Source organism: Aquila chrysaetos, chromosome 13 (genome assembly GCF_900496995.4).
Source record: "Aquila chrysaetos chrysaetos chromosome 13, bAquChr1.4, whole genome shotgun sequence".
NCBI classification, from domain to species: domain Eukaryota; kingdom Metazoa; phylum Chordata; class Aves; order Accipitriformes; family Accipitridae; genus Aquila; species Aquila chrysaetos.
In genome coordinates this window covers 6145442-6172452 of record NC_044016.1, presented here as the reverse complement: position 1 = coordinate 6172452, position 27011 = coordinate 6145442, and the positions used below count along the sequence as shown (strand labels likewise).

The window sequence follows — 27011 nt, the reverse complement described above, 5'->3', positions numbered from 1 at the left end:
TTGTAGTTTTGGTTAACAAACAAAAGGAGACTCTATATCCAGTCGTATACTTGTACTTCAGAATTCAGATAAAACAACTTCCTACCCATTTAGACCTGTGGTTCCTTAGGCATGAGTCTCTCTTTAAAAAAATAACTGTATAATAGCTTAACAAAAACCTCAAACCAACAACACTTCCCTCTGCCAAAAAAAAAAAAAAAAAAAAAAAAGAAGAAGAAAGTTTTGTCAATGGTCCAACAGACCGCTGAATGAGGCAAGCTGATCTTTTATAGCGGTACCCACTTTTGGCAAAAGTCAAATGAATAAGTGATGATTGAACCTCCAAATACACCATTCCCCTCTCAGTGGCAAGTATGATGATAGAGGAACAAAAAGCTGTTTCAGTTAAGCTCCAATGATATGAACACCTTTCCAAGAGGAACTATTTTTAAGCTGGCTCTGCTGCTTTCCCTTGACTGGCAATTTTTAGTTACGTAAAGCTGTTTATAGGTACAGGAGATTAAATAGCCTCCATCAGACAAAATACAATCTGATTCAGTACAGCAATCTAGGAAATGGATTCACTGCTTTAGTGTTTGTATTTTCATAAATAAACCAATCTTTTATTTTTGCAACACTACTTTCACATTTTTCTCCTGATCTTACACAATGACAGGATGGTTGAGTCTGGGAGGGACTTCTGGAGGTCATCTGCTCCAACCCCTCCAGCAGAGTCACCTGCAGGAGGCTGCCCAGGACCACATCCAGACGGCCTTTGAGTATCTTTAAGGATGGGGATTCTACCACCTCTCTGGGCAACCTGTGCCAGTGCTCAGTCACCCTCAGAGTAAAAAGTGTTTCCTTATGTTAAGGCTGAACTTCCTGTGTTTCAGCTTGTGCCCCTTGCCTCCTATCCTATCTCCAGCCAACACTGAAAAAAGCCTGGCCTCGTCTTCTCTATGCCTTCTCTTCAGATATTTATACACAGACATGAGATCCTCCCTGAGCCTTCTCTAGAGGCTAAATTGTATAGGTTCTGTGAAAAGGCTGAACTGAATCAGTGGGTTTAAGAATTAAGAATTCTAAATTAAAGAAAAAACTATGCCCTTCATTAAATTCTGGCTTCTTTGCTACAATGTACAGTATTTTATGGGTGACTTTCTCCTCTCTCTGTTTTGGCAGCCAAGCCAGAAAAAGTTGAGGATCTATAAAATGGTTTAAAAAATAATAAAATAAATGAGATGAAAATGTGCACTTGTTTTCCCCATGAAGAGCTAGGAAAAAAAAACTTGGTGAATAATTGGCCTGTCTTCCATGCCAGAAAGCACTGCAACATAGAAGATACAGTAATTTCAACATATCCTAGCTTAGACACTCAGTTTTCTGGAGTGGGAAGAGAACATTTCAAGAATAGGCTCATAAGAACTATATTGACTGGACACACGCATATAAGGAAGGGGGGGGGGGGGAAGTGGGGTGTGTGCTCAGAGAACACCTTTTCAATAAAATATTTTTCTGCTCTCAGATATTATTTTGCTTTACTACCTGCATGCACAATTATTTTAGAAGGAACAATTCCAGTAACATCAAAACTACATGTAGTCATTAATTGGAAAGAAAGAAAGAAAAAAAAAAAAAAATTACCTCCGTGGTTTTCCCATTAATCGCCTGATTTTCCCCCACTCTACTCTTGTCAATTTTCTGGTTTTCAAATTTGGAAAAGATTCTTTCAGGCATACACAGAAGTCATTATCTCCTTCAAATAGCGGTCTGTTGAAACATAATTGGTCCTCCGTTAACTACACTTAGTAAACTTTTGTCATGAGATTCCAAAAAACGTCCATCATAAGAAATACATTGAAAACAAAAAGTATAAATTAGTCATATAAACAAGACACTCCTATTTAAAGGACAAATTTAACCTGAAATAAATTCAACTGAAAACAAAGACAGGAAGTTTCCAGGACTGCTGTTCTATTTGAGCCTTACTATCAGTGATGTTTAAAAATGTTCCTCTCTCTTGTTACTACAGGGAAACGTATATTCATCCTGCTTTGTAATGTATAGAAAGGCATCAAATGAAACTTCAGCAAAGCCAATGCAATGTCATGAGGATCCTGCAACACACTGAAGGAAACCGTAAAGATATGGTGAGGTATTGCAAATAAAGGAAGTGACAACATGATACTGAGAAACAGAAAGACAGTACCTTTTTCATAAATTCATACAATTATAATTATAACCCAGATTCTCAACAGAGGGTTCCAAAATACAGAAAATTGAGCCAACTTGTCATTCTCTACAGCTATACAGGTGAGATTTTTACTGTACCATGACTCCATGATGAAGCAGAGGATCAGTATTATAGAAGTGACAGTTCAGAGAACCTACCTACACAACTTATGAATTTCTCTTTGATACTATGACCTGTCTCTAGGTTTTATGACTGCCTTTTACTTTGTAGTACCACATCCTTCTTGAGCTGAAGAGACAAGGGAGCAGCAATGGATATGCCCGTCTAATAGCAGGTTAATCATTAAAGACTATGTGCAACTGAAATAGATCTCACCTGGTGAGAACAAAAGAATAACTGCATCCTAGATAAAGCCACATTTCTCCACTCTCTTCAGGGTGCTGGGGTTTAGAGCGGAATATCCCCAAGCACAGAACAAGGAAGATCTTGGAAGCAACACGACTTTCAAGTGAGTGTATGGGCTAGTGGGAGAGAGGAAAGGAGCATGGAGATAAGGAGACTCGGGCAAGAATGGAAGGGAATATTTTTGCAGTAGAAGGATCTGCAGCTGTGGCACGAAGTGTAAAGGAAACCACAAAGAATGATCAATGAGGTTCATGAAACAGGCAAGGAAGTGTATAAAAGAGTTTTATTTTATCCAGATTTACTGTTGCTAACATAAGATATCTGTGTAAAGAACAACTGTTTTGCTTTTTTTGGAGAAAGAGGATCTGTATTTGATTGTTTTTACTATCACTTGTACCTAAGCAGGCAAACTGTAAACCCACAGCATCCACAAGACTGGAAGCTCTGGGAAATGGTGTAAGCAAGCTACAGCTGCATCTGGTTCTGAGGGCCTATTATCACTGTAGTAGTAAGTAGCTCTTTAGAAGTCCCTGAGTGTCAGAAGCCAATGGGATGTTACAGAAAACAGTCCTCTGCAGCAGCTTAGAGAGAATCCAACTGAAACAGCTTCAATAATCTAATAACCACAGATGACAGTTGTAGAGATTAAAATATTTCAAAAACTTATAGTAGACATGGCATTTAAAGTGATGATTTCAATTTTGGATGAGACAATTAGATTAAAATATTTTGAGACTTGTACAGTAAGCCATATTTTGTTAGTTGACAGATCTATGCTTTAAACTTTTTTAAGCTTCTCATTAAGTCTAGATTATATCACTCAAAACAACATACATCAAAGTTTTTCTTCTAAAGATATGTAGTTTCTTAGTAAACTATGTTATAAGATCTTAACATGATCATATGTTACTAGCATTACAAACATACATTGATAACTATCAAAGAGGTTTTCAGAATTACCTGCTGAACTCAAATTCTAGTCTACTAATAGACCTAACGTTCCACAGACAATTATTTCAAAATAAACTAAAAGTTCTTGGACTGTTGTAAAAATCATAATTTTAAATGTCACATTTTAAAATTACTACTAGAAATAAGTAGGTTTGGGTTCTTTGTTTTGTTGTTTGGGTTTTTTTTCCAAAAAAAGAGAGAAAAAAAAAAAAGGCAGGTAAAGTCTACTTCTTTCAAAGGAATTAAATCCTACAGATGATGAATTTAGAACTAACTAAAATGGACATGTAATTTTTCTACTTGTGATGAACATATCCTAAAACATTTTTCTGTTGCTATGACTGCCTTCTCAGTTACAGAAAACAGCCACAGCCATCATGATTAAAATAGGAAGGAAAACCAGTAATTATTTTGTTATGAATAAATTCTGGAAAAGAATGCTTGTTAACTCTGAAACCATTCTTTAGGATATTAAATACTAGAGTTTCATCTATTAGTAAATCAGTGTAGATTTTAAGATTCCATTCATCAATAAAGAGTTTTACATTTTAGAATTTTTAGTATTTCATTATTAGGGATTAAACTAAAATGGTTCTTTTAAACTATTCACACCACCTTGCTAGTGGTGTTAAGAGAACAAGTGCCAAACACTCTGAAGCACAAATTGCAGAAACAGTCTAGGAGATCCAAGAAGGATGCTGATATCTAGACAACAGCTGAATAGTCACAACCCGGAGCTCTGTTAGTGATCACAGTAAAAACAGGATGATGGGGAGGAAATATATGAAATCAACATTTATGCCTTTTAGGGAAGCAGTACGTTATGAAGAAGCAGTCTCCTTCCCATCCCCCGTGTGTAACACTGATCCGAGGGTTCAAAAAAGTCTAAATGTTCTGATAACTTCATGCTAAAAACATTATGAATAGAATCTTGTATCTGTCAGAGGCAGAGGTGATAAAAAGAAAATTATTTCCATAAAGGAAGACTACCCAAGGAACTACCCAAGCAGGTTGCTCATTATAAAAAAGAGAAAAAAACCCCAACAAAACAATGAAGTAATTTTCAATAACTAATAATTTAAGAATAAACTTTGGAGTATCTAACCAATATATGGAAATTTGCAGCTCAATTTCAGAAAATGACTTGTTTCTATACTAATAAGAGATAATTATATAAAACAAACATACTTATCTATATTTGAATAGAACCATTCGTATATGCACCACTTGTGAGCTTTGGGAAGTTTGAGCAGGTTACGAAGCCGTAAACCAATCTTCTGTGATGCTTTCTTGTCTGGTGTTGGCATTGTTGTATTAAACTTCTAGGTAGTAAAATAAAGGAAACAGTTAAAAAACAGTCTAACATTCTTCAATATTCAAAGAATTAAACTAGATTTTCTTGATAAAAGTTTGCACATTAATAATTGTTACATTTTAATCGCACATAGTTTTTCATGACAATTTTTTTGTTGCAGATCTATAACAATCTGTACTGCATTATATCAGCAATGCAATCAAACATAACAGATGGCAAACTTTAGCAGGATCAATACAACAAATTATCTCTATACAAAGCTCTTCTAACAGAAACATTTTCCAACACTGAAACTACATTATTGGTAACAATAGCACGGCACTAAAGTACACACAGATTTCAAAAGTTTGAGGCACCACTGAACACTGTCTCAAGTGAACATATGTGATGTTGCAGCTCAGATCCAGCAACACCAACTGCCTCATTTACACTAGTGCTTCTACTCTTGCTAACTCTTCTTAAACTGAGGATGAAGCTAGCACAGGAACGTAATACAGCCAAAGCTTTGAGCAGAGTGTCTGCTTTTTAGAAAACTGCAAGAGAAGCTAGCATGGACATAAGCAATAAAGTTTTAACTACATTTGAAAGCTATTTTATAAATTGCAGAAAATACACTGTCTTAGATTGCATGCATAATACATAGACCTGAATTTAAACAAGACCGTAGAAAAATAATTCCGTAATTTTGTTCCAGGGATGACTGTCTTAACTGACAAAAAGAAAAACTTATTTGCAAAAAATAACAGCTTTTTGAGAATATTAGTTTAACTGGGTCCTGATGCCATAATCAGTTGTTATCCTTCCCCAAATGCTCAAAAGTATTTTGACCTTTAGTACCAGCAATAACAGGATAAAGCATAAGGTAGGCACCTTGCTGGCTCCTGCTGCACTTCACCACTACCTTCTAGATACAGGTCCCCTTTCTCCCACTGGAACTCTAGGAAACAAAGCCTAGCAGGACAGCAAGATCTGTGAGCTACGGCAGCTGCAGTCCCTCACAAAGGTTTATCTAGCAAACACTTCACCTCCTGAACCAGACATTTAAGTACAAACCAACTGGGCTTAGAACATTATCCAGGCTTTTCTACTGTTAAGAAATCATGGTAATGAATAGAGAGAAATGTCACGGTCCTCATCTCTGACAAAATGGACCCAGCAAAATGGCAACTGCAAAGTCTTCCCCATTCAGCGCTGCACAGTACAGTTCAGAAGGCAAGTAAGACCAGTATTCAAATAGTACTTTTTCAGTGTGGGAGATTCAGGCTCATAAGGTGACGGTACAGAAAAGTGATTTGGATGACAAAGGTACTAGAGAGCCAATTCTTTGAGACTAAGAGATGTTGCCCTGTCTAACATAGCAAATTAAGTCTGAGAGAAATTACAGCTGCTCTTTCATGCTATATCAAGGAGTAGACAGTCAAGTGGAGGAGTAGAAAAACAAGCTGTTTGAATTGGAGGACATTATCATTACAGGATCAAGAAGGTGTAGATGGCCATGAATACATTTAGGCTACAAATCTAGAGCAAGTTCCTAACTGTTGGAATACATTAAGTTCTACAGCAGCCTTCTAAATGATGCAGTCAGTGCAAGAAACCTAGTCAGTTTTTAACTGAAGCTGAATAAATTTATGCAGACTACAGGACACGATTGTTTGCGGAAGCAAGATGGGCAACTAGGCTGGAATCCTTTCTAACTCTGTATGCTTATGTCCAGGATCAAAAAGAACAGGTACTCCCATAAACAAAGTGAGGAACCCAGCTGTGAGGAAGAAAAATATAGATCTGTTTTGAATTGTGGCTTACTCCTAGCAACAGCTTTCCTCACAAGAATATTCATAAACTGATAATGCAACTTGAAAAGCAAATGTATTCTAATTTTCAACTAACACAGATAGGCTTGTTCCCCTTTTTGGTAAAAATATCTGCATACATGTAGGTACCTGTGGAACCATCGCAACCTTCTGATTTCTTTTGGGTGACCTTGTGTTTATTTGTCTGTCATCTTCTTCACAGAAGAGTCGACTCCGTTTTGAATTTCTGAAGGGCTGCATGTATCAAAATTAAGAATGAATTACAAGAAAAAAATATTTTGATTTCTCTGTTCATGCACAGAATTCACAGTGAGAGAAATGGAATGCCTTTTCTCTTGCCACCTATTAGTTTTAAGGCACATGGTACACAATAAATAGTGCCTCCTAGCAGTTAGAGGTCTAAGGGCTGAGAGAAGAGAAGAAGGAATTTAAGATTCCAGGCTTTCCAATGCTAACTATAACCCATTACTATACTGCTGGCCCAGTTCCACGGAAGTATTTAGAACTTAACTCCCACTTGTTTCCAGAGGAGTTAGGTGTCTAAACACTTGTGTATCTAAGCTTAAAATAGTCATTGCTTTGCTTATAAGCACATCTGTTAAACAGTTTGTTCTGAATTTTGGGTCAAAAAAAAAGTTTATTCAAACAGCGTATTTGTTTTGGTGTGTTCTCAGTAAAAACATTAGCTGGATATAATTTTTTTGCAAGGACTTCTTATGAGTCTAAAAGTGTTGTGGGTTTGTTGTTTAACTCATTGAAAGTGCCTACACTGCAAAATGCTTGGAAGCTGAAGTCTGAAGAAACTAAAGCTTGAATAAATTATGTAAAAATATCAAAAGAGAAGAATTTAGAGTTTATGCTAACTAAAATTTACTTGTGTGCTAAGATGTTATAGCTCAAAGAGAATTAGAGGCTGATTGAAAACAAGAAACCATATTGCAAATATGTGTCATGAAAATATTACTACCATTGAGATATTCCTCAACACTTTACCCTATGACAAAAAACTTGTGCTTTCAATGAGGACAAAAGAGTAACCTATGACAGGCTGCTAGTGCTGAGAGCAAGCAGCTTGTCCTTCCATGAAGACTTTGTGGCCCAGCACAGGAGCCAGCCACAACTGAAATACGTCTCCTTTGCAGACCCCCAAGACTGCACCCTGTAGCATTCCTTGTGCTTCAAACTATTTACAAAGGGGATGAGTAAAGGCAGAACAAATGCAGATTTCACTTCTTTCAGTATAGATGGTGAAAGTGCTACAAACTGATACGGATATGAAATCTATAACACTCACAATGTGAAGAATACTGATGACAAAGATAAGCCCTTAGTAGAAGTCAGAAACAAAATAAATCAACAAATAGTGAAATAAAACTTCACTAATAAGCATTTACACTTAAGAAAGACATTTAATAAGTTTGTGACTGATTAAAATATCTGTTTGAAAAGAGATATTCTCTATTAAATTAATCAGTGGTAGCAAAAAACCCCCTGTCTGTCCCATGCCATGAGAACAGCTGGAGCTTTCCCAGGGAAACGTGCCTTTCTTACTCTAAATTATATATATTCTATAAATGTAACTACACAAATGTATTTAAGTAACAGTAGTGCCCTGTACATGCTAGACACCTAAGCACATTCAGCACACAGAAGAAAACGTCCTTTCCTTGTAGATGTTACAAACCAGGAAAGAGACACACACTGAACAGAGGAACTACATATTGGCAAGGTAACCAAATGGTGCCCACATCATAATAACATAGTAATTAGTTTATTGTATTAATTGTTATAGATGTTGTTTTCCTCTCTTCACCTAGATCCATTGAGTTCTTTTCTTCATATCTTCCAATTCACTAAACCTTAAGAACAATCTTGAATTTCAATTACAATGTCTTTATGTTCTTTATGACATCTCTGCTGTCCTTGACAAATGATCACCTTAAAAAAGAAAGGTCAGAACTATTCTAACTTTTGAGCAAGAAAACAAACCCACAATCCTGTTCCAACAATAAAAACTCTTACATTGCAGAACTCCAGGACTTTTTAATCACAGCATTCTGCCCACAGGATGAAGAGCCAGGTTCCTATTGAATATTTGCAATTATATTTTAGACTTGATATTTGAGATGCTGTTTCCAGAACAAAATTTTTCTCCCAAATGTCTGTATAATTCTTCTTGATTTTATGACACCATACCACATGAAAGCATGTGCCAACACAGGAACACAAATGCTAAAACAATCTAGACAAAACTTAAGAGTTCCTTCAACCTTATGCTAAGGCTATGATCAGATCAAAAGAACTGTTTTACAACGCTCAACAGAAGCTGCCAAATTCTATTCCAAGGAACTATCCAAAATAAGAGTGTTTCATCAGTCTGGATTGCCAGTGCCTCACACGAGAATAAAATAACAAGCGTCACAAAGAGGTATCATCCACGTTAGCTAAGTAGGTCAGGCATTTTCGGAAAGATTTTTCAACCAACAGTACAACATATCTGCAAAACTTCCAGTGTTCAGGGAACTCGAACTAGTACAGAAGACTACATCACATCTCAGCAACACGGGCCACTGTTAACACATCGGGCTGTCCTCTGATCTTTCTCCCAGCTTTCTACAGAATACTAAGCTATATTCAAAGTTTGACTGCTTATTTTTAATACCTACAGCCAGCATACCTACATATTGACAAAGTTTTCGTACAAATGTTATGGCTATTGACTTCGGTTCTTTAGCACATGCGATCTTCTAAGTTACCAGTAAGGCTTGTTTCTGTGAGAAGAAGATGAGCATTCCTGGGAACAGCTGAAAGCTGTGACATGAACTCCTGCAGAAACTAAGGGCCATAACAAAGTTCTGGTCACTGTCTGGAACTGCATTTTGTAGACCTTATGTTCTCTAGTATAAACACATAGCAACATGTGTATATATATCTGAGTGAATCCTACCAAAATAAAAACCTTCTCTGTCTAAGTTTCTCTCTACAGGGAAAAGGATCACACAATGAGCCACATATGACAGATGTTAGTCACATTTCTTAATGTACTACTGGATGCTGCTCAGATATTTTGATTATGTGCAGAGCAGGCAAGTACGACAGTTTTCAAACATAATGTTAATTTATTGCAAGGGAAACAGTTCACAAAAAGTAATGGTTTGAACAAAAAACAGGTGATAGTTGGTAAGTTGGTCACAATTACTGTAGAAGGCAGCACCAGAAGAGTATGGGAGAAAGATCTGCCTAGCAATTGAGACAGTATTTCATATACTCTCCAGCGTGTAGTAAAAAGAGCACACAGTATTACTGATGTAGACAAACAAGGCATTGGGTGTAATACAGCTGGTGGCAAAACCAAACCAAAATCACATAATTCAGTAAGGTAGAGGAGGTTAAGAATAGTCAAGAAAAGCTTGAATGTGATACAACGGGGAAAGAAACAATGGAGTATTTAAAAAAGAGAGAGTGAAATGGTCAACCCAAACACCAGACACATGCCCTTGGAGGCTGCAGGCTCATTACCTTTCATTCCCCCACCCCAAGGTTGTTCTTTAAGGTAAGGTCTCCTGTGACACCTCTCAGAATACTACATGACATTTCACTGACATTCGTTTAATTTTAATAAAATCTGCCCCCCAGAAGGCACAATGGTGGAAGTGCATTATGACATTTTCCCTTCCTTTTCTTTATGTATCAGTTCTGAGCCATAATTAGAAGTGAGATACTTCATGAGATAAAACAAATGGTTGATCTGAAATGGCAATTCCTAAGTTCAAGGTGGTAGATACAGTACAAACATTTCACACAGCACTTGCTTTACAAAAAAGAGAGAAAACGATTATGAGCTACCTTGAACAAGGTCAGCAATTTAATTTGTTTGACTATTCATTTATAAAATATGTTTTCATCTCATATTCAGACTGTGCAGACTGCTTGTGAAGGGCATAGTTTAACATTTTGAAATTATGAAACTATAAATCTCAGCCAAATTTTTTGATCCTTAAATTTGATTCACTTTATGGTATTTTACCAATCCTGAAGTTGTCTTTTTATTGCTTCTTACCATTTCCACTGCAGAACCAGCATTCTTGCTTTTCCAAAGGGGTGTTTTCTGCAGAGAATTATACTTTTCATTCCACGAACTGGATAAACTTCCCTCTGTTGTGAAGAAATCAAATCATGTCATTAATATACATATATATATATATGTATGTATGTTTTAACATAACTACTATCCAAAAGCTAGTATAACATCATCAACTACTAATATATTTTTGTTACTTGCAACAGCTTCTCTGGATTCACCTACAAATTAATTTTAGATTTCAATATTTTTATTAAATTGTTCTGAACACTAATTAAAAAATAATTGACAAACATTTTCAGTACAAGGAGAAACATGAACAAACCACTTTTTACTCCTGAAAATATTTAGATTTCTTGATACCTCCTTTGCTGGAGTCAGTTACTTCCACTGCCAGGTTGACACACACGTAGACAGCTGTACTGTGGCTGTAACTGAAACCTGGAGAAGGTAAAGCTTGACAAGACCTAGCCACCTTCTGGTTCTAAAAAATTATTAAGTGGGTGCACACCAACAAGTAAATCAAATTTTATTGAAACAAACCTCTAATAGTTACAACATATTCAACAGACCATGCCTTCTTCCTTGCGTAATAGAAGCCTTGTAATATATAAAGAAACTTTTATTATCGGGCAGATTATAAGTATTCAAGATTTGTATGACTGTTCATGAAGACGATTTCAAAGAAGATATCAGAAACAGATTTTTGATTTAGCCCACAACTTGCTGACAGAAAACACAACGAGACTGTGAAATTCCTTCCTAATGTAAATTTTGTCACATGTACAGGTGTCACTAACAATCCTTCTCCTATCTCATCCTCGAAAGAGGAAAGATTACCTCAATCTTCTCATCAAACCTGATGCCTAGACAGTACTTAGGAAGAAAAAACACATTTCAGGAATTTCACCCAGAAGAGCAGTGTCTAAATACACCACCACATACGTAGTTTCAACCACCAAGGAACATTAGTCTACAGAAGCAACAAATATCCACAATAGAACCCATATTTCAACAAAAAACCTTCTTTGGTGTTATTTTCTTGAACTTTTTGAAGCCAGAAACTAAGTACAGCTTAAAGTCAGATTGGGTACAAGTAAATAACACATTAATTTCTTACCTTTCAAGCTCACAAGTGCTTTTGCTGAAGAACCTGCAATACATCAAAAAGTCCACATAAATCATAAGTTATTTCAAACCATACAACCTATGCAGAGTCTACTAATTCTTAATTAATTCTTAGGCAGAACGTGGAATTTAATATTAAATCTTTCACAGCTGAGTGAGTGAACCCAGTGCGCCCTTCATGGCACCAAGTATAGCATTATATGTTTATTACCCAATAAATCTTGAAAGCATATTCATGTTTTGTTTTTTCCTTTAGTTTCACATCTACAAAACAGCTTCAGATGCCAAGCACTTTTGTTTAGCACAGCAAATTCTGAACAAGCTTTATGTCCAAACTACATACTTCCATGCGGCTGCTTGTTTGATGTAGTTGCAAATATATTACACAACTGACAAGGAAACTGTAATGAACACTTCTTTTTTTTTTATTTTAAAAATTATTTCTACCAATTCAAAATTCTTCAACGCCAAAAATTTCCATGAAAGCAGTAGTTTATGCTCTCTAAGCTTGGTTCTCTAAGTAGGAAGATGGATAGTTAGTTGCCCCCTGGTGAAACCTCTTTATTCAGAAAGGCAGCAGATTCAGATACTATAAATGTAGACAGGACCCTTAGTTTGCTTGAACTGTTCAAACTGTGTAACACATCCATCAAAATTTTGCTGCTCCCCTTCCACTGCATCTGTAGGACCTCTGCAGTGCTTCCGGGCCAGGAAGGACAAAACTGGGCCTGACTACAGCCTTCAAGCTCTGAAATTTTCAAATGTCTCTCTAAGAATCGAGCTGTTTGAAGCAACTACATTAGCAGAAGGGAAAGATACTTCTGCATGACAATGCTTCCACACATTCATGCTTTTCTCTCAAATCAATTTTATCTTTCCAGTTACGTTCCAGTGTTGCAACCACTCCTTCTTGCGTTGCATGATCTTCTCCCTCTCACCTTCCCCATGCTTTTCTTCAGCTTCTCTCTGGAACAGCTGTTCCAAGAACATTTCTGACTCCAAAGGTCTGGAAAATCCTTTTCTTGTGGCTGCCCTGTATCTAGGTCCTAACCCCACTAACTTCACAGTGCCAGAGATCCTTGCCTCTAAGAGGGTACATTCCAGGGAATATCACAGCGCCAAAAAATGAATTATTGTCCCTTTCCAGGAGAACAGAGCATTTTGGTCTGGGGTGGACTGTTGAAGAGAATACAGGTGCAGCAATGGCAAAAAAACCCCTACATTCCTTATTTTTTCATCATACTATTGTTTGCTGCCATCTTATTACGCCACATGTTAAAAAAAGTTCAATAAAAAAAGAAAAAGGAAAAAAGTTTCTATTCTTTTCAAAAAACTAAAAAATGTTTAAGATATGAAATGGAACTATTTTGACTCACTGGTGGTTTAGAGGGCCTCCAGCCCAGTATCTCCTGAGCTGTTCAAATCTACAACAGGTAACACATATGGGATTAGATGTCAAAAACAAGGTGACAAACCTGGGCTATACTGGTGCCCTTCTTGCACATTTCTTTTCCGACATATCACCTTTGTTGGGTTGGAGACCTAACAGTGACTGGTACAGGAACATGCTTCTATGATGATCAGATTCACAGCAAATTCAGCTCTTGTAACTAAGCTGTATGTTAAAGGTATCACAGGATTAAAGCCTTTTTTTTTTTTAGTTTAATACTAATAATCAGATAATGTACACCATACTTGCATAAATGCACAGGTACCCTGCTGTCAACCACGAATGCAGTCCTGAACACTAACAGTAAGAACAGTGAAGTACTAGTGTCCCCCCCAAATTTACATAAGGGATGGTGGGAAATGTGTGCAGGGATTAACAAGTACAAACAGTTTAAGAACATGGGAAAGTACACATCCTTGGTGATGGAGAGGCAGAAGCGGTGTCATCATGACTGTCAAATAGAGGAGATGCTGGCTTTTCAGAATGGAACACTATTCTGAAAGATCTCAGGCACTTCATCTGTAAGACCGAACATACAATCATTTTCCTCTTTTTCTGACCATCTTGCTCACAGGAATCAAGTTCAATCAATTCAGTCAAGGGTGAGTATGTCAACAATGGAAACGAAACAACTCAGCAAGAGGCAGCAAAGCTTTATATGGGGGGTGGTGTCAATCTCATAGCTGAATTGCCTGAGATCCTTTGCTAACCATCAAACTCAGATGGTTCACCTGTGAGACTGATGATGGGTCAGCAGAGCAGGGCATTAGATGACTGGCATCAGAAACAACAGATAGAGAAGTGATGAACAGCAGAATGTTACTGCGCTACCTTCTAGCTTTATAAGATTACCACTCCAAAACAGCATTAGTTGCCAGGGACTTTTCAACATGGGATAGTTAATCTTCAACAGATGCATGCTAGAATAAGGCTGCTCATTTGTTTTCACTTAACCTGCAACTAATGTAACTGGAAAAGGGCATCTTTATTTAGGAATGCAAGTGTCCAAATAAGAAATTCCTGATCTAGGCAAGTTCAAAGTTAAACTAAACTATTTTAAATAACAAGTTGCAGAAAATTATTAACACTAACACTTCTGTAGACTAAAGCATGTAGGATATCAAAATGACAATGGAGATGTCCATAAGCTTAATTTTACCTTAAAGGCAACAATATGATACATGGGTTTTCTTGTCAAGTTCTTCTGTATTGATTTTAGGGGCTACCTGCAACAACACCAAACTTCAAGGAATACGGTACATCTCCCTACAGTTTCCATTTAGTTTGGTGCATACTACTAGGGCCACAAAACCAGAAACTAGGATGATCTTCTAAGCAATAATATATTACAATAAAAACCAACCAACATTTAATACAGATAAAAGCATTTCAGAAACCATAAAAATTGTGAAGTGATTTGGGATAGATGACATTTATTAAAAATATCCAAAGTTTTAGTTTAAATAATTATTAGATTTATAATATCCCAGCCTCACGTTAAATGCCAGTAATTTTGTATGCTCCTGTTCTGAATAACAAATATATAATCATAGGCAGTCTTTTTAACCAGCATTTTAATTACAAACATAGAGATTAAAGTAGAATATACACACATGCTTGAATGTAAATACCTATTATGACAATGACAGATTTAATTTCTACAAACATCAAACACTTAAAAAACAAATGGGTGGAAAGGAAGAAATAAGGCCTGTGCATCATTTAGGGTATTAGAACCAAAATCTACTTCCAACTCCTCCAGGTTCAGAGGATCATGGAGGTGACTTTCTTAATACTGAGAGTGAAAAAACCTCAACCTAGGGAGGAAGTACAGCTAGCTCACCACAGCAGTCTCTCAGGAATTAGAAGGCCTGCTTTCAGTAGCCCTACACTGGCATACTATTCCAGTGCAAACTATACGATTGGCTTAGTCTTGTCTTAGTATCATATTGAGTATTGCTTTGCATATGTTGTTAGTAAATTAATTACTTGAACACAGTGTTCACACTTGACTAAGTTTGAAGAATTAGGAAAGGATTCAGAACAGAGCTAGGAGAAACATTTGAAGATCTAAAAACATGCCCTAATGTGAGAAAGTCAAGACACTCCAATCTTGTTCTTCCCAAAGAAGGTCAAGATCTGCACTGATCACAAGTATCTACAAAGGAAGATAATTCAGACAGTAAATAGCTTGGCAGCCTTTTTTTACAAGGAAAGGCATAACTAGATCTATTTGTCAGAAAAGGACATTGGATAAGTTTAGGTTAGCAATGAAAGCAAAGCTCAACAGATTTTATGTAACTATACTAAGAAAGGGCATGTCGAGCTCCCTATCATTCAAAATCTTTAAACCAAGTTTACATCTATTTTTAAAGAGAAAACTACAGCTAAAAAGGAAGCATGGAATCAATGCACAGAAATTCCAAACACAAGTATCCCAGCATGCTTAATGAAGAATGTAAGATGATTATAATGGCCTTTTCTGGCCCTAAAAAAAAATAATCTGTAAAATATGCGCACCACAGAAGTGCAGTAAAAATAACTGTGCTAGATTATGAAGCATTTAGTAGTATGATAACAGGAAGCTCATTAGTAACTGAGAGTCAGGAATAAGTGTATATACGTGTTTTATAATACTTGCAAGAAGTGATTTTCAGGAAATCCATGTAAAGCCGAATTAAAAAAAAAAAAAACAAAAACCCAACAACATTAAAATAACCTCAAGTCAGCCAAGTCTAGCACGATAAGGACCCTGATGTTTTCATGCTAGGCTAGCTAGAAACCCGACCGGCTTCAGCGGCTGCCAGTGTGGGGTCCGGCGGATGGACAGCTCCCCGAGTCCTGAACAGCCGCGGCTGCCAGGAATCGTTCCTCTAGCCCCAACCTCCTCCTCTGAGCACAAGGGAGCATGTACAGAGGATTACCATGAGGGGAACCTAAAAAACCTCCCCTAACTGCTCTGCAAGCACTATGGACAGACTTAAAAAGGAACTCTGATAGTTCGCCCTCCAAAAAGTATTTCTGATTTGGAGATAGGCTTTGACGCATGGGAAAAAAGCGCAAAAGCTTTTCTCCTTTTCAAAAAATTAAAGTTGGGTTTAAGTTTAAAAACAAGCATCTATTGCCTCCCCTCATTTGAAAATACCATAACTGAACACAAGAGGTGGAGTACGACTGCAATTCAATATGGGCAACTGTGGATGCCCTGATGTGTATTTTCAGTAATAACATGAAGCAAAGCAGTTTAAATACAGCTTCTCAACAGCTGATCTTAAAATTTAAACAAGAACACAGACAAGCACACTACATTTGTGAAAGTGTTTTCAGATTTTTTTATAATGAATTCATAACAGCTGATTACAGTTTTGAAAGTAAAGGTTACAAGTAACCACAGGGATGTGCCATAGCTACTGATTTTACTAATGTGTGGGCACAAAGGGGCATATCTAAATCAATATAGAAAATTCTAGGATCCAGATAAACAATTACATAATGTAAAACCTTTCCTCTCCAGATCATTACACATATTTTGTCTAAATTCTGCACAGGTGAGCAGTTATTTTAACACTGGTTGCATGACTACCTCAAAAACCTATGTAATTAAACTACATCACTGACACTAAAAATGGTGTGACAGAGGAAACTCATGGAGAAGGGAAAAACACAAGCTTTTATTATAGATTGAGTCATTAACCCTCTGAGAGATCATTCGTCTACACAAGCATGGCACAAGTTGTTTCAGCACAGGAAGCATCTCAAATGATTAGCCACTAAAAGGATAGCTTGTTCAGGAAAGCTTAGAAAGTAAAAAGCACGCATCAGAGGAAAATCTGGCTTTGGGTAGCTTTTAAGCTCCCCATAAACTTTGGCCTTGTTGAAGAGACAGATAAATAAATAAATAAATAAATGAACAATAACTTTTCGTTTCAAGCATGAATCAGTATTTCCCTCATGTTATGAGCCCACTAATAAACTGACATTTGTATATTTTCAAATCCTAACATAACTACTGGATGGAAGTCAGTTCTTCAGCCATGTGAACCCTTTTACAGGATTTGTGCAGATGATAATGACAATACCAAAGCCCTCTTCTTGAAACACTGCATTCTCATGATGGACAATACGCCGATACCATGGTAACATACAATTTTAAAGGTATGCAGCACAAACGATCCCCAAATCATTAGCTGTGGGTACTATTTAGCAGCCATGAAACTAATCTTGAGCCTTCTCCCAAATGCTGTAATCTCATACAGTTCTGCTGATTTTTTGCCTCAAATGTCCAGAGCACAGTGGTGCTAGGCCCTTCGGGACTGGAAAACAAAAGCAGCAAGAGGTGTGCCACATCCCTCCTCCAGCTATCCAGTAAAGCGTCAGAGCACAGCAACTGGCTATGCAGGGGCAGGATGCCTGTGAACCACAGCATAAGGTTGTGCTGAGGGTAAAGACAACGATTTCTGCATGAAGAGCCGCCCTCATGCTGTAGCCTCCATCCATGGGATAAAAGGCTATGCAGAAAGATTCTTGTCCTCCTTCCCTTCTTCTGCCTGTCCTAAAACACAAGCCCCTAGAAACAGTACCAGAGATGTCTACCAATGTATGGTATTCGGCAATACACAACCGTTTTCAGTATTTGTACTGCAAAAGGCTAACACTTTGACACCCATCGCTACTACAGTCTGGCCTTCTCTGATTCACCTGCCACTTGTTGGTGTTTGCCTACATACAACACAGAAACACTGCACTCTGCAGTAGCTCGGTGGTTTACTCCTGGCGGCGACCCCATACTGATGATCATTTAGTTAGCTAAGCATGCTTTCACTTCTATCAAAAATGGCATCTCACTCTCACTTTTACAGAGCTGATTCCAGGTGTCCTCCTTGTTCAGACTCACTTGTGCGAAAGAACGCACCAAGACGCAGCTTTGCCTGTGCTGTTGTGTGCCCAGCTCTGCCTCTACCGCGATTAGGACAGTCTTCTAGTCACATTTGCATGTGTTGTCTGTTTTATCAGTGTCTCACCTCAGCTTTACTGTGTGTACTTTATAACCGAGTAATTCACAAATAAGATTGCTATTACTAGTAGCAAGAGACAGGGCAGCATTATGTACACTCCAATGCAATCAACTGTTTTCCTCTTCTGAGACAGAGAGAAATAGCCATCTGGTTTGCAGTAGTAAAACTGCCCACCATTTACCTCCACTGCAAAATTACCAGGAGATTAGAGGGGGGAAAAAACATGCATTGACTAAAATTAGTCACTTGTCACCAACTCAAGAGTCTACAGAAACAAATTTTGTCTCCAAAATACAAATCCAATTATTTGCATTGAAAGTACTTCTGCAATCGGGATCTCTAATATTCTGGAATTTTTCAGCTAGAGGATTTGGCACATAATTGTTCTTTCTTCACAGCGCTTTGCTCCATCCCAGGTTACTATACCCCTCTGCCCTGGCAGCACTAGTAAGAAAAGGCCTCAACTACAAGAAATGCATGTAAACTTAGGCACTGCCATCTTCTTCATTTTTTAGGTTGTCAGTGTGAACTCCCTTATCCATTTCAAAAGGACAGAATGTCAGCTTTAGAGAAGAATGTAACTTTAGAGAAATAGTAACTTCAGCAGATAAAATTAAGCACATATTATGAGAGACAACTATGTGCATTACATTCATCTCCCTCCTGGGTTAAGGAATATTCACCGCCCAGCTGCATTACAGAACTTGCCAGAGGGCAAGTAGGTGCTATCAGAATACTGTGGGACAAATTCCAGTTACTCATATTTCCAATCTGAAAGTGAAATTGCATAGCTCTTACCACACTGCAAAATTTCAGTTTTCTTGTCACCGAGTATGCTGTGTTTACTTATAATTCTTTTTATGTGAAAACTCAGTTATGGTCCACTACCTTGCTATAAACTACGCTGGAGAAAATTCACAGGGATGATACATAAATCTGAAAGTCTGTTAGTCATGAACTATTCTAACTTTTTTAGGAACTTATTTTTACATCACTATGGAAGATTCCAAAAACAATTTTGCAATGCTTACTGTTATTATCCCTTATAAATTAAGTTGCAGACTGAAAGCTCCATGAAGTCAGTGTTAAATCAGTCAGGACTAAGTTTACATCTTCATTTTAAGTATAGGACTGGAAATGAAAGAACTATGTGTGGCAATAGTTACGGTGTATTTTGAAAACATCCAGTTCACCAAAATTGGAAAGAATAGGAATGGAAGCACAAAGCAAACAGTCTTTGAAACTTTCGCGTTTCTAGCAGTTCACCAACAATAGAGAAAACACAAAGCTCCCTATTTGACGAAAAACCAAAACATCCCGTACTTGCACCAAACTTGGGTAAATACAAACCTTAGGGGCAAGGTCAGCACAGCAGAAGCCTATTACCTTCACAAATACACACACTGTGCGTCTGCTTCGCCTGCCAAGCAGATACCATAACAAAGACACTGCTGGCAAGGGTCTGCAGTATAGGACAATCCTAAGTGAAACTGAATCACACACACTCTATCCTAGTATCCGTTACAGGTGAAGTAACAGACCTGTTAAATCTTCCTGATGCCACTGTAGGCAACATAAAGGTGGCAGAGACGAAAAATTTCTTTTTCGTACTTTACGTTAACTTCTTGAAACACGTGTCGCCTTCCCTGCAAGATGGGTAAGGCAAAGGGAGGAACAGTAACTTACACACTGTCCATTCTAGTGAAGTGGGAAAGTTGATTCAATAAGCAATAAAACGTTGCTAATTATTAATTACAGTTGTCTCTGTTGGTCTACGACTTATATTAATCAGACTCTAATGTGGTACAGCGTACATGACTGAGCTGTACCAAATTGCGAGTGTCAGTTCTATCCTTAATTTACGCTGATCCTTCATAAGTCTGTTCAGTTAACACAATGACACTGGCCGTGTAGGCATATTAACGAATTTTTCTCCTGACAGTTGTTGGAGTTGTAACAAAGACCCACACAGAGCAGTCAGAAGCAAGATTTCAACTCTGAGTCGCCTCTCTGAGAATCTTCTGATATAGAAATAATTGGTATGTTCATAAACTTGCACGGTGATGCACAAAACAGTGTCACCAAAAATATAAGTCTACCCTGTTGTGTGCATGTTCACTGAACTACTAAATGCCCTAGTTTTAGCTTGGCATGTACTTACAGTTTGTAAGAAGACCTAGCAAGACAGCACGTAGACACATTTTATGTTGAATAATTTCCTCTTCTATAACACTCAAGTACCTCGTGCACGAATCCATATATACGGCGACACGTGTATCTTTTTCACCTATACCTCAGTTTTTACCTAATCCTCGCATGCGCTGAAAACGGCATCCACGGAAACCCTATGTAGATGTGTGGGTCCATATGTATGCAAGCATATATTTCCATACTGCCTACCTATACAACTAGCTTTCACCTACTAACACACAATACAGGGTCTTTGAGCTCTTCCCTCTGCATTTATCAGTGCCCCCTAGATGCAATGTGCATGCCCTAACCCCCCCAGTCCTTCAGAGGTGCTCACGCTGTACACAGCAGATGCTATGTATACCCAACCCCTCCTGCCCCCCTCGGACGACAGAAGGGACAGGAGCACCGGGCTGCCCACCCCTTCCCCGGGCAGGACGCTCCTTCCCCGGCACTGCCCTCACCCCCGCAGGCAGGGCAGGCTGTCAGGTGTGCCCCGCACACTCACACTCTCCCCTCCCCGCCCGGCTCCCGGTCCCCGCACCCGGCCCGCCCGGCAGGTGACGCCCGGCCAGCCCCGCCGCCTCACCCGGGCGGGGCGGCGCGGGGGGGGGGGGGCCCAGCCCCAGCACCCCCGAGGGCAACGGGGGTCGCAACGTCGGCAGGGAGCTCCTCGCCCGCTGCCCTCCCCGCGCCACCGGCTGGGCCGGGGCCTCGCCCGGGAGGGACGGCGGGGCGACGGCGGCGGGGGGGGGGGGGGAAGGGGGGGGGGGGCCGGGCCGGCCCGGTTGCCAGGGAGGAGGCTCGGGCTCCGGCCCCGCACAGCGCCCACGACAAGAGGGAGGGAGGCGGGCCGGCGGCGGGGCGCGGCGCGGGTGTCCCGCCGGGGGAGGGAGGCGGGGGCGAGGGGGCGGCGGTGCCGTGAGGGCGGCGGCGGCGGGGGCACGGGTCGCTACTCACTCTCGTCAGGCAGCTGATCGAGCTCCGCCATCTTGAACGAGCCGCGCCGCTTTTTCAAAGGCTGCCTGGCGCGGTGCATTCTGGGGGAGGAGACGGGGCCTTGCGCGAGGCGGCGCTGCCGCGCGGGGACGGCGCTGGCGGGCCGGGCGCGCGGCGGGCGCGTGCGCGCGTGGGAGGCGGGCGGGGGCGGGGAGCGGGCGTTCGCCGCCCTGCGGAGCCGAGGGCTGAGGGGAAGGGGCGGCGGGTGGCCGGCCCTTCACCCCGCCCTCCCCCGCGGCGATTGTGGAGAGGAAGGGGGCTTTGCCCCGGTCCGCTTCGGTGGGAGTGAGCGGGGGGACGGACAGCGTCCGTCTGTGACTGAAACCGTACAGTCCCCGCCGCGGGCCGCCTGGATCGTGGCAGGATGAGGGGGAACGGGCGAGGGGCGATTCGGGGAGGGGGTGGGCTGTCACTCGGTCCAAAGGGTCACCCCAAAGTCGCCGTGCTAGCTTAGTGTCTTCAAACAATCCTTGTATTACATCTGTCTTCCTTCATTAAATAATAATTTTTTGCTGAACTGTACTTATTTTCCTTGTCTCTGCTTTTAACTGTTAGCTGTCCCGTGCCTAACCTAAACGATGGCCAAGGTGAGACTTCAGGAGGAGTAAGTGATAAGCATAAAAGCCTCGGCACAATCAGCCCTGGCCCCTTAGCCACGGTCTGTGGCATGCTTCCTGAAGAGTCAACTAAAATGCTCGCTGAGGCCAAGGCCTGAAGGTCAAGGTCTCACTTGTTCTCACCCAGCTCGAGGGAGAGAGCCAACAAACCACTGACAGTGGATAGTTGTTGCCTAACAAACTCCTTGTCTTGGTCTGCCCTCTAATGCAGTCCCCAACCATCACAGCTGAAAGCTTTCTGCAAGCAGCAGAGATAGTTTCCTTACCTAGTTCCCTTAGGTCTCTGCACCACAGCGAATTTTAAAGCTATTACCATAAACCACAAGCACCTTAAGTGCTTATGGACCTGACTCTTTACATGCATTGGGCTTTGACAACAGTACCTACTGCTACTTATACCAACCAAAATGCCTTTTTTATATATATATATATGAAAATGCAAATTGAAGCTCAAAATAAATTAACGTTATATCTCAGTCAAGGCTAAGTCAGTGTCGCATCTTAAGCATTTATTGCCAACAGCATGATGGTGTAATGCAAAATGGATGCTATGCCTGTTTGCATCTCTTTAAAAGCATCTAGGTGAAACCAAAGATTCTGCAAAACACAGAAAATGTATACCTTGGGACATGGAATAGAGTTTTTAATTTGTGTTCTTAATTTGCTAATGAACTCAGATGACTAGGCACTGTAGTGGGTTGAGAGGGGCAGGATATAGGTCATGCTATTAAACAATTTTTAAAAAAATAATAAAAAAAAAATCAATGCTGCCCTTGTGCATAAGAGGAAAAAAGTGAGTTTCTAAGAGAAGAAACAAACTGAGTAAAATAATTTAGAAATTCCCCCAGGGCTTTCTATGTACATTGCAGCAGAGCTTTTAAAAAAAAAAAAAAAAAAGTAAAAAGAGAAGACAAAGGCTAGCATTACCACCCCCTTTTCCAGGTCATTCTGAAGTGCTGTTAAAACAGCCTTCCTTCCCCTTAGCCCCCAAAGGGCCGAAGACAGTTCAGCAAGAACTCTCCATACTGCACAGCACAAAACAAAGCAACTACAGTAGAGAGATGCAAAGCACCATAGGCATAATGCGCTAAATAAACTAATAACAAAATGCAACAAAATAGGAATCTGTGCTCTTTCAAAGGCAAAAAGTACACATTAAACCCTGTACAATTTTCCCCTTTAATAAAACACCTCCACCACCCAAAAGGCCTGACATGGACCAGACCTTCCAGGCTCAGGTAAAGAAGAGCGTGTTAACAATACCATTACTCTTTCTGTATTTCAGCTAGGCTCCCCTTGTTCCAAGGGTTGTGTGTTAATGCGCAACTGAGAGGCGACACTGAGACTTCCACAGTTGACAGAAGATGCTGACCACCAGCGAGATTTCTACTCCTGTGCTTTGTAAACCTGGTCATCAGGTCTCGCTGTGCTGAAAGCAGCGGTTGCCCAGCACCACCCTGATGCTAGACCTTTCACCCAAGGAAAGGATTTTCAGGGGAGGGAAGAAAAAACTTCTACAACACAATCGCATTTTGCAACAGTCCTCAGAGCCTGAATTTCTAGAAGGGAAAGGAAAGAGGAAAAAAGAAACAAAAAAATCCCCAAGGCCTTTCAGGGCTTCTTTGTACATTGTGATAAAACTAGGAAACAGATGAAAGAGCTAAATTTCCCCCCGCCCCCAACACCTCCTGCCGATCATCTTAAAAATTACCAGGTCAGAAGGCAGAATTCAGCTCCCAACAGCATGATGCTGGGTATTCCTTCATTTCATTCCAACTGCTGCATTTGAAAAATATTTAGTAGAAGCTATTACCATTCACTGTGCTGAAAGGGTAATGATCAACACTGTATTATGAGGATTCCTACTATAAAAGACTTTTTACATCTTGGCCTTTTATGAATGCTGCAGTATCCCTATATTCTGGTTCTTCATTTCTCCTGTGCATTCTGTTTCCAAGTCACACAAACGCAACCCTGTTTGACAAAGTGGTGTTTGACATAGCCAGTGCCACTTGACTGTATGCAGACAAACACACAATGCTTTCAGTGCAACCTTTTACTATTCTGGCAAATTTGCGGTTTACACTTGGGCGATGTGGAAATGACACAATTATTCTGATAGACAGGCATGGTGACCGAGAACATCATTGCTAACAACCTGCCATTAGGTACTGCTGACTCACCTGCCTTGCACAGATGGAGGGAGATCTTTAAACTGGCTTCACTCATGCCATTCGCTTTCCCAGAGGGTCATGTTAGGCAACTGCTCTTAAAGGTGTGCGCCAAAACGCTGCAGAAAGCACTCCCGTGCTCCCATTTCTCCTTAATTACTGCAGATGATATTAAGACATGGGTTACACCACCTACTAATCAATGCAGTCAGAGTAGTGTCAGCACAGTGCAGGTAGTGCTACATCCTGGGGACAGGAGACGGCTAGGGTGTCATTTTCTCACCTCCCCTAGGCAGGCACTGGTAGTAGGAAGAAAAGCACAGACAGCTGGCAGAAGAGTGTGCTCTTCGGTCACTGTTCTTGTGAAGTCTGAGTCCTGCTGCATTAATCACATTATGAAATTAGAATTTGTTACAAGGGGGCGGGAGAAGCAGTAGTTTCCCCTTTCAGTTGTTGGGAAGCCATTCCTTCTTCTCACCTTCAGACTGTACTTGAGTATCTCACTTTCTGTGAAAGTGACCCGCAAAGCCCACTAGCTCATATGCTACTTTCACACTGGAATGAATGAAAACCAGCAAGTCATCTTGACTGGGACCTACATCTGCACTTCTTCTCATAGGTGCCACTGCATCTCCAAAATGATAATTTCTGGAGAAGTAGCCTGGCATTTATTTGAAAATAAAAGTACACACAAGCTCTTGGTCAGATGCATGTACTCCATGACAGTGGAAACTATTTTTTTAAGGGCATAACAGGAGTGACAGTATAATGGACTAAGTTAGGGGCCTCACCACATATATAAAAGCAATTTAAGCAAAATACTAAGTGGGATGTAAGTTGGCCACAAAAACACTTCAGCAGAAAATTATGTCCCCAGAACTCACAGGGGGAGGTCTGGAACAGTCTTCCAGAAAGCAAGCTGAAGCAAACACCTCAGAAGTTACAAACACTGCACAACTCATTTAAGAACATGAGTACAACCCTTTACGGTATTGAGAAAGTTTGATGTGCCCAGAGATCTTTTTCACATATAAATTATTTGGCCTTCCTGCCCCCCCCCCCCCGACTATAAACAGAAGGGGGGGGGGGGCACGGATTTCATTAAAGGCTGTACCGACTGATTTAAAGATTGTTTTATGGCTAAAGTACCAGGCTGGGTGACCTGTGCTGTATTTTTTTCTCAGTCACTTCTTTCCTGCATGACCTTGGGCAAGACACAAACAGTTTACACTAACTGCCAATCAGTAGGCCTAGGCTGGCTTCCTTCAGTTTACCCAGATCATATAAACTGCATGGACTATCTTAACATTTGTGAGCCATTGTACAACAGAGCCTCCAGCCATGCTAAATAAAGATAAAATGGTTAAATATTTATAAATTGCTGCTTTTTGTAGTTTAACATTTAGATCAGCAGTCATTCCTCATCATTCCTCAACATCCCTCCTCTGAAAAAAGCAGAAGATGTCATGGGACCTAATGTCTTGACAACTCATTCCTTTCAAGTAGTTCTGACAGAAACGGGACTACCTATTCATCCAGCTCTGCTTCGTGCACATACTCCAAAAGTAATGCCTTCAGTGGTTGTCACTGTGCTGCTCTTCTCAGCCTGGCCCCAGGGAGAGGCTGTCTGTATGCTGGGTCGCAGTGGTACCAGCACCTGCTTTCAGCAGAAGCAGGTCCACTTTGCAGTTGGACAAGCTGGCAGCAGAAGCAGTGCCTGAATTTACATTAGATTTCACTGCAGGTCAGTCACAGCAGGGCTCTCCTACGGTCCCCAAAGGGCACCTGCTGCCTTCTCAGAAAGTCCTGTCCCATTGTATCTTTTACTGCTGTATTTGCGAGGTTAGAGACAGCTTGGGATAAACTTGCTTGTGCTGCAATTGCAGCTGAGCACTACATACACATAATAAAGCACTCCCTGCGCTGCTTGGGTTGGAGAAAAAGGGAACTTTGAGCCACCTTTGGTACAGGTGACAGAGGGAACATCAAAAGCATCTACCTTAATTCCTCGTCCCAAACTGAACTGTAAGCTGCTTGGGCTTCCCCCCCCCCCCCCCCGCAAAAAACCCCAAACATCTACCTCACAACTAAACTGAATGAGTTCTCATGTTCTCTTCCAGAGACTGACAAGATTATACTTAAGTGACTGACCAAAAGTTTCTGTTGGAAGCAAAACAATGATTAGCCACTGGTTAAGCTACTGAAGAACCAGAAGACAAGGGCTACTCTCTTCACTTCCTCTCAAAATCCATTAGCACCAACCTCAGTCGATTCTCTCGCGTTGAACTGTCAAGCCATGTGACTTACCCGGTCCTTCCACATTTCCTTCTCTCCCCGACAACAGCTCTGTTTTCTGGCTACAACTCCTCACCCTCCTCTCCTTCAGGGGTCCTGGAAACAGCTGCACCGTAAACTACCACTTTGGCTTCAAACTCCTTTTTCAAAAGGTATTCGGACATGACAATGTTTTAGGAAACAGATCTGCTGTTACCATGCAGGTTACCAGAGACTGAAGCTACAACTGTCAGAATGAGCTTGAACTGTCTCTTCTTGGGAAGGGAACTGTCATAGTGAAGGAGATTACTGGATGCACTGCCAATGCAGAGCTGTGCCTGGGGATTAGCCAACTTGCCCTAATAGCTCAGGGAAATAAGTAATTTTTGAAAAGAAAGAACTGATGTTGCTCTATAGTCAAGTAGTCCTAT

General features: G+C 40.3%; 1 protein-coding gene across 4 annotated transcripts in view; it reads right to left on the bottom strand.

The window, feature by feature from the left end:
- Nucleotides 1–21558, bottom strand: part of LIN9 (lin-9 DREAM MuvB core complex component) — a 40819-nt gene extending 19261 nt beyond the window's left edge. The window contains exons 1-6 of one of the 4 annotated variants that reach the window (XM_030035946.2): nucleotides 21480–21558; nucleotides 11857–11889; nucleotides 10716–10810; nucleotides 6785–6889; nucleotides 4718–4851; nucleotides 1624–1749 (exon numbers count right to left, since the gene is read on the bottom strand). In XM_030035946.2, the coding sequence (XP_029891806.1) occupies nucleotides 1624–1749; nucleotides 4718–4851; nucleotides 6785–6889; nucleotides 10716–10810; nucleotides 11857–11889; nucleotides 21480–21558 (572 nt within the window). Of the gene's footprint in view, nucleotides 1–1623; nucleotides 1750–4717; nucleotides 4852–6774; nucleotides 6890–10715; nucleotides 10811–11856; nucleotides 11890–15396; nucleotides 15473–21479 lie in introns of those variants that run through there. The other 3 variants (XM_030035948.2, XM_030035947.2, XM_041128536.1) reach the window with 3 other exon arrangements.
- Nucleotides 21559–27011: the final 5453 nt, after the last annotated feature.